The sequence below is a fragment of the Phascolarctos cinereus genome, unplaced genomic scaffold, assembly GCF_003287225.1.
Source record: "Phascolarctos cinereus isolate Bilbo 61053 unplaced genomic scaffold, phaCin_HiC Scaffold_1;HRSCAF=81, whole genome shotgun sequence".
Lineage (NCBI taxonomy): Eukaryota > Metazoa > Chordata > Mammalia > Diprotodontia > Phascolarctidae > Phascolarctos > Phascolarctos cinereus.
The window spans coordinates 60,066,051-60,074,869 of record NW_027555514.1 but is presented as its reverse complement, the minus strand read 5'-3'; the positions used below and the strand labels follow the sequence as shown (position 1 = coordinate 60,074,869).

At 36.8% G+C, this 8,819-nt stretch overlaps 1 protein-coding gene across 3 annotated transcripts in view; it reads right to left on the bottom strand.

Annotated features, from left to right (window-relative positions):
• Window positions 1–224: 224 nt before the first annotated feature.
• The window catches only part of SPAG6 (sperm associated antigen 6), an 84,521-nt gene continuing 75,926 nt past the window's right edge, over window positions 225–8,819 (bottom strand). For all 3 annotated transcript variants that reach the window (XM_078151941.1, XM_020966904.2, XM_078151942.1), the window contains one exon: window positions 225–556. In XM_078151941.1, coding sequence (XP_078008067.1) covers window positions 490–556 — 67 coding nt within the window. In that variant the 3' untranslated portion in view covers window positions 225–489. The remainder of the gene's footprint in view (window positions 557–8,819) is intronic.

Genomic DNA, 8,819 nt, shown 5'->3' with positions numbered 1-8,819 from the left:
ATATAAATGCTTGTTCCCTTCTCTTCCCAAGGTTAGATGATTTTTTCCATAACCATCCCCCAGCCTTACCCCACCTCCAAGATTATTAACCTCTGTCCAGGTCACTTTAGAGAACTCATGGGGCAATCTCTAGAACTCTGTCCACAGGTTCTGAATCTTAATTTAAACCCATTGCCCACCCAACAGCCCAGCAGTTTTATTTTCATCGCGATATTAGTGGACGCTTTGAGACCTTCTAATGCTTTTTTATTTTGCTTTAGAGGAAAATGTTGCACATATAAATGACTGTGAATTGTGTATCACATAGTAATTCCATTTTAACAGTATTCTATGACTCTAGAAAGGCAAGAAAAAAATTAATCCTAGTGACTACAAATTTCAAATGAATAAATTGAAGATGTACTTATTTCAATCATTTAACAAGAGCTTTAACATTTATAATCTGTAAAAGTTCTCCCGTAAATGTAAATTATATCAATATGGTCCTGCTTATATAAGAGGCTGATAGCTGTCCACCCTCTGCAGAAGTGTCTCTGAATATCCAGGGGAATAATACCTGAAAAAGAAAATTTCTTATTAGACTTGTGAATGCATCTAATACACTAGGTAGAAAAAGATTCATCCACATCAGGTGTATTTATCGAAATGATTCCTTGAGTCAAACCTCAAACATACCCTCGAGAATTCTGCATAATTATTCTTCAGTAATGCTTTATGCATAACTTAAGAGAATATCAATGAACAGAATACTGTATCAGAATAATGGCCAACTCTTACCAGATAAATGGCAAAATATTTGAGGAAATAAATGTCACAGCAAGAAGAAGATATTTTCAAAGCAAGAGACTTTCTATCCAATGACAATATTTTATTATAGCAATCTTATTTCTCTTATATCAAATGACTGATGTGACTAAACATTTTATCTAGTGGCTTTCGTTTCATAAGAGCGACAACCCAGTGTACCATAGCTTACCAACTTGCCCATTCTCCTTGGCCTAGAAACAATTCCCAAGCCATGCCTTAGAGAGCAGCTTGCCCCTAAAACTCGAATATTTCTGGGAGTATATAGTTGCTTCTAAGAAGCTGCTTTTGAATAGCTGATCCCATTTATAAGGTTTTCATTAGCAAATAATTGCCATTTGCAAAGGTTCTGAGATAAGAGAAAAGAGCTATAATAAACAACTAGTTTACAAATCGTTCATCTCATAAACCCTGCAAAATGCATCATCTCTGCTTGTAGTTCTTAAACTTCTAGAGCACTATGAATTTATGCTTTTATAGAGATAATCTTATAACAACAGGATTTTTTAAAAAAATTAATATATCCGAGAACAGCCTGACCTTTTTGTGATAAAATGGCTTCATATGACATGAAAAAAATGTGCACAGAAAACAGTGGTAAACAAAACTTGACACACTAAGTAAGAGAAAATCTATGATAGGTACTTTTTTTTAACAAGCATTTATTAAGTATCATTATGTGCCAAGCATTATACTAAGGGCTTTACAAATATCATCTCATTTGATCCTCACAACACTTCTTAGTAGGTGCTATTATAATCCCCATATTGCAGATGAGGAAACTGAGGCAGACAAAAATCAGATGACTTGCCCAGGGTAACACAGCTAGTAAGTGTCTAAGGCAGGATTCAAACTCAGGTCTTCTTGACTCCAAGTCCTTTACTCTATCAGCTTCTATACCTGACTACACCCTAGAGTGAGGAAACTGGGAAAGACAGAAGTTAAGTGACTTGCTCAGGGTCACTTAGCTAGTAAGTGACAAATACTGGATTTGAATTCAGGTCTTCTCAGACTCCAGGCCTCCACTCTGCCCACTGCTCTATCTTACCCTCCTATCCAAGATACGGGAGACTTGGAGGAACATGGAGAGGGAGAGGTTGCAAAAAGTAACTAGCTCTTTAATACCCTCTTGAAAATAGCAGCAATCATGGGGCAGCCAGATGGCAGTGGATAGAGCACTGGCCCTGAAGTCAGGAGGACCTGAGTTCAAATCCAGCCTCAGACCAAACACTTGACACTTACTGTGTGACTCTGGGCAAGTCACTTAACCCCAATCGCCGGAAATAAAAAAAAAAAAAGAAAAAGAAAATAGTAGCAAGCCAAAAAAGGCAAGTCTTACTAAGTTATTCTCCCTAGACAAAACCTAAGTATAGTGGCTATGTTTTGTTCTCTTTTACCTTTCTCTATCTTCAGATGTTTGACCCAATTTAAAAAAAAAAGGCACATCATTTACATTTGACTACTTTTTTATTTTTTTACAATTTTTCAAGATAAGGTTAACAAAAACATCACTACATTTTCTCAACAGAATGCCTGGAGGCATCCATTGTAAAAAGGTCTCCCTGGGGAATGTATCCTTCAAATCTTCTTATCCTTAAAAAAATCTTCTTCAGCAGTAGGCCCCTTTGAAGTATTTACACTGAGAAATTTATAGCTCTGACAACTCTCTCCTTACACTGGGCGCAGCATTTAAAATATACTCCCACCTCCTGGACCCCATGTGTCTGTCAGGAGTAAGATCAATGGAAGAATTCCAGTAGATTTTTTTTTTAATAAGGAGGAAAGGACATGGTAGGGGAAAAAAAGATCTCTTTAAAATTAGACTTCCCAATATGTAACTACAATCTATTGGCCAATTTTGAAGTCTAGTCCTGTGTATCTTTAAGCTGTCTGCCACTCAACTGTTCACGTGCTCCAGTGAGTCTCACGAATGCCTAGTGGGGAGAAGAGTGTGGCTGGTAGCCTTCCTTTTCACTTCTGTGGGCTGACTATAATATCAACATTACTTCAGACTTCAAACCATCATGTCCAGAACTTTGAGGAAATCAAAATGTTCCCATCAGAAAAAGATACGAGATCTTTGCTTCTAAAACTTAAAAAAAAAAAACCCAAATCCTACAAAAGCCGTATTTCATCGAGTTTTTTTTAAATTTATATTTATATAGACAAGTATATACTAAATATCTGAGAGATTTGTATCTTAAAAAGAAAGCCAATAGGAAGAGTATAAATGTTTGTGGTACCATTTGACCATTCCACCAAAATAATGCAGCCTTCAAATTTGATATTCCCATACATGTTTTAATGCTTTAAAAAAAAAAACACAATGATTTCATCCTTCGTAGTTACACCTTTCACCAGCACAGATTGGGAATTAACCCCTCACCACCTCAAGGAGTTGATCTTCTTAAGTTCCATCCTAAGTGACCAATCTGGAGGTAATGAGCTTCTCTGTATTTCACTAGGCTGGGTCAAGTCAATGACACATGTAAAGTCCTTTACTGGTCCTTTAGTTCAAACCTTTTTGGTTTGGTAGGATCTGCCAAATTTCATACTCCATGACACAGACTTTGAAAAACTGAGATCAGCTCCACATCATAAGTAGTGATCTGAGCAGGACTTTAGCAAAGAATACTCTTAAAGGTATTAGATGCTTGAGTAGAAGGAAAAATAAGGGTAAGTGTATCAAGGCCAATTCTTTAAAAGTTTTTTCCTCCATCACTTACTGCCATTCTCTCTACTCCCAAACCAGGTATGTCCTTTAAAAATGTTAGGAAAATTAGAAGAATGAATAAAGAATTTGTTAATCACTTATGTGCAAATGATTGCGTTAAGTGCTGGAGATACAAATAGAAAAAAGTAAGACAGTCCACGTTCTCAAGGAATTCACATTCTACTGAGGGAGAAAGTTTCAGTTGCAAGTCAGATGGAAAGGTCCCATGATCCTTAGGGTACAGAAGCTAAACAGATGGCAATGCTTCTTCTTTAAATGTCATTTCCACTAACACAATAATAGAAGTTTCTGATGTTAAACCATCAGACATTGTAGGCGGGAAGCATTACTATTCCAAAGCCTCAAAGGCTCTTCAATTCAGGGTCCTGGACTATCTCCATCAGGGTATGATGGTAAATGCTGATCAAGGTGGAAGAGCTGGTTCAATATTAGGAAAACTATCAGCATAAATGACCATATCAATAACAATGACAACAAAAATCACATGCTTATATCAATAGATGTAGCAAAAGGCCTTTGACAAAATACAATGCCCATTCTTATTTTTTAAAAATGCCACTAGAAAGCATAGAAATCAATGGAACTTTTCTTAAAATGATAAGTAGTCTCTATCTAGCTACCTATCAGCTAGATGCTGCAGTGATTAGAGCATTGGGCTTGGAATCAGGAAGACCTGAATTCAAATCTAGCCTCAGAAACTTTCTAGCCATGTAACCCTGGGCAAGTCACTTAACCTCCATTTGCCACTGGAGAAGGTAATGGCAAATCACTCCAGTATCTTGCCAAGAAAACCCCGTGGACAGAGGTCTACTGAGTCACAAAGAGTTGGACGTGACTGAAACAACTGAACAATGACAACAATCTATCTAAAAGCAAGAGCAAGCATTATCTATAATGGGGATAAACTTTAAACCTTTCCAACAAGATCAGGAGTGAAGCACAGATGTCCGTTATCAACACAGTTATTCAATATTGTACTAGAATTGCTAGCCATAGCAATAAGACTAGAAAAAAGAAATTGAAGGAATAAAAATAGGCAATGAGAAAACAAAACTGTCACTCTTTGAAGATGACATGATGGGTTTATGTGGTGGTCAGGAGGACTAGCACCTTTGGTATAAGGGCTTGCCAAGCCCTGTCAGGGATGCTTATCCACGTCTGGTGTCCACCAGATTCACCCAACTCTAATCTGTGGCTCCCAGAAGCTGGAGCATCCACAGTGACCACACCCAGGTGTGAACCTGTGTAACTTCAAACCTGTTGGTGAGTTAGAGAGATGTTTACAGCAAGCACGTGAATTCTTCCCCCAGTGGAATGGGCAGCTGAGGATAATTTGTTCCAACAGACATGAGAGTGGCTAAAGCAGGCACTGCAGAGCACTCAGAGCTCCATCAGACATTCATCGAAGACGCCAAGGTCCTCCACTGCATCGTGGGCCATCACCTGTGCTCTCGACTTTTGTCTTGCTGCGCGACTTCAATAACTTAGGAAGAAAGAGTGAGGCTGATGATGTTTGGCAACTCTACTTCTAATCATGTGCAAGACAGCGCCTATGATGTCATCAGTCCTCTTCAAAAATAAAAGACAAACAACATACTTAGAGAACCCTAGAGAATTAACTCAAAAACTAATTAAACAACAGCTTCAGCAAAGTTGCAGGATATAAAATAAACCCATATAAGCCACCAGCATTTCTACATTCTACCAACAAAACCCAGCAAGAAAAGATAGAAAGAGTAATTCTATTTAAAATAACTGTAGACAATACAAAATACTTGGGAATCTATCTGCCAAGACTAACCCAGGGATTATATGAACACAATTATGAAACACTTTTCACACAAATAAAGATATATCTAAACAATTGGAGAGATATTAGTTGCTCATGGGTAGGCCAAGACAATATAATAAAAATGATATATCTACCTAGGTTAACTTATTCAGTGCCCTACCAATCAAACTAACAAAGAATGACTTTATAGAGCTAGAAAAAAGAGTAACAAAATTCATCAGGGAGAACAAAAGGTCAAGAATATCAAGGGAATTAGTGGGGAAAAAAAGTTAAGAAAGGTGGTCTAGCAGTTCCAGATTTCAAGCATTATTACAAAGTGGTAGTCATCAAAATAATCCAGGACTGGCTAAGAAATAAAGTGGTGAATCAGGGTGTACACTACACAGTAGTTAATAATCATAGTAACCTAGTGTTGGATAAACCCAAAGATCTAAGCTTTTGGGATATGAACTCAACACTTGGCAATTGCTGGGAAAACTGGCAAGCGGTATGGCAAGGCCTAGGCATAGGTCAAAGGGGGAGCTGGGTGAAGCAATGGGTAAAGCACCAGGCCTGGAATCAGGAAGATCTGAGTTCAAATATAGCCTCAAACATTTATTAACTGCGAGACCCAGGACAAGTCATTTAACTCCTATTTACCTCAGTTCCTCATCTGTAAAATGGGAACATATTAGAGAAAGAAATGGCAAACCACTCCAGTATCTTTGCCAAGAAAATCCTATGGACAACATCTGTAGGGTTACATAGAGTTGGACATAACTGAACAACAACAAAGGCATAGACCAACGTCTCATACCTTATGCCAAGATAAGGTCAAAATGGATAAATGATTTATACATAAAGGGTGATATCAAAAGTAAATTAGGAGAGCATGAAAAAATATAACTATTAGATAATATGGATAAAGAAAGGGTTTATGACCAAACAAGATATAGATGGGATTATGGGAAGTAAAATAGATTATTTTGATTGCATGAAATAAAAAGACCCTTTGTACAAACAAAACTAATGCATCCAAATTTAGAAAGAAAATAAGAAACAGGAAAACTTATGACAAGTTTCTCTTATAAAGGTCTCATTTCTCAAATATATAGGGGAATTGAGCCAAATTTATAAAAATAAGAGCCATTCTCCAGTGCATAAGTGGTGAAAGAGTATGAACAGGCAGTTTTCAGAAGAAGAAATCAAAGCTATCTATAGTCATATGAAAAGATGCTCTAAATCATTACTGATTAGAGAAATGCAAATTAAAACGATTTTGAGATGCCACCGCACACCAATAAGTTTGGCTAACATGACAGAAAAGGAAAATGACAAATGCTGGAGGGAACGTGGAAGAATTGGGACACTAATGCACTGTTAGTGGAGTTGTCGATTAGTTCAACCGTCTTGGAGAACAATTTGGAACTGTGCCAAAGGGCTATAAAACTATGCATACCCATTGACCCAGCAATACCACTACTAGGTCTGTATCCCAAAGAGACTGAAGAAAATGAAAAGGATCTAGTTCTACAAAAATATTTATAGCAGCTCCATTTCTAGTGGCAAAGAATTAGAAATCAAGGGGATAATGAGCAATTGGGCAATGACTGAACAAGTTGTAGTATGTGATTGTAATGGAATACTATTGCACTATAGGAAATGACAAATAGGAGGGTTTCAGAAAAACCTTGAAAGACTTACATGCAAAGTGAAGTGAGCAGAACCAGAAGAACATTGTACACAGTAACAGTAATATTGAAAAGATGATCAACTGTGAAAGACTTAGATACTCTGATCAAGACAATGATCTGAGACATTCCAAAAGGCCCATGATGAAAAGTGCTATCCACCTCCAGAGAGAGAATTGATGAACTCTGAATAAAGATTGAAACATACTTTTAAAATATTCCTTATTTTTATTATTTTATTTTGTTTGTGTTTTCTTTTGCAACATGGCTAAAATATGGAAACATGTTTTGCATGAACTCAGATGCATAATTGAAATCAAAGTTCTTGCCTTTTCAAGGTGGGGGGGAGAAAGATTTTAGAATTCAAAAATTTTTAAATAATTGTTATTTTTTTTACTTGTAATTGAGAAATATTTAACAAAAGAAATGAAAGAAATTTTTTAAAGAAATCCATTGAAAAACTAGATCAAGTAACTTTATCCGTCCCAAATCCGAAGAAAAAGTCAGCCAGAAGTCCCTGGTCACTGAAAAAAGGACCACAGGAGAAAAGACAGCACCGACACAGACAAGTAAGATGAAATTCTCCCAGTGCAACCATAGACACCTACAGCCTACAGCCTCCATAGAGGTTCCCCTGAGGGTGGTCAGAAGCCCAGTAAGATTGGGAATGGAAGCCTCAATCTTATTCTGCAGTGCTCAGACCAAGACGCCTCGAGCCCAAGGAACACCAAGAAACCATAGAAGATATTATGCTCCAAGCATTCAGGAGGACTTCAAATCTACCCTGCACTTTTAGCAGACTGTCCCTGGGAATTTAGTACATGAACTGAGGTAGCCTAGATTGAGACCAAGTAGGACCAATCACCCACTTAATACCATCAGGGAGAGCTAGGCATGGAGATGTGAGTAAGCAGAAGATACAGGAGTTATTATAGATACACATATACGCAAACATTTAACCTAGAAAAAGTGGATAACTGAGATTCAAAGGGAAAAAAATGGATTTTCCACAGGGACTACATGAATACCTAAATTAAGTGAAGTGAAATAAAAATACTAAATAAAAGCTCTGGAAGGAAGACTTGGAAGGAGAATAAAGACCTTAGAACATAAGGTGATAAACTTGTCCAAGTAAAGGACTCTCTGAAAATTAGAATAGGTCAGATAGAAATCAACAATTCTATGACAGCAAAAAATAGTAGAACAAAATCAAAAGATTGAAAAAATAGAAGAAAATATAAAACATCTGCTATCAAAATGGAATTGGAAAATGGGTCAAATAGAGATAATCTAAGAATCATCAGATAGCCTGAAACCGTTATTTTTTTTTAAATCCTAGATATTATATTTCAAGCAAAGAAAAATAAAAACTTCTCTAATCTATTAGAACCAGTGGGCAAGTAAAAATAGAAAGAATATACCAATCACATCCTGAAAGAATGCCCCAAAGGAAAAATCACAAGAATGTCATAAACAATATCCAGAATTCTCAGGTCAAAGACAAAATATTATAAGCAAGCAGAAAGAAATAATTCAAATAAGGACCTACAGTTAGGATCACATAAGACATGGCAGCTCCTTTTATAACTGTGAATTGATCTTGGAATACAATATTCAAAAAACAAAAGATTAAGGCTTATAAGCAAGAATAACTTACCCTGCAGAGTTGAGCACAATATTGAGGAAGAAAAATGGACCTTCGAGCATTCCTGACCAGAAAACAACTATAAACTGAGTTGTTGTGGTCATTTGTCCTTCATTCTGGAAAAGGAACATGGCATTAGGAAGGTGATGCCATGACTTGCAAGTGAATTGGATT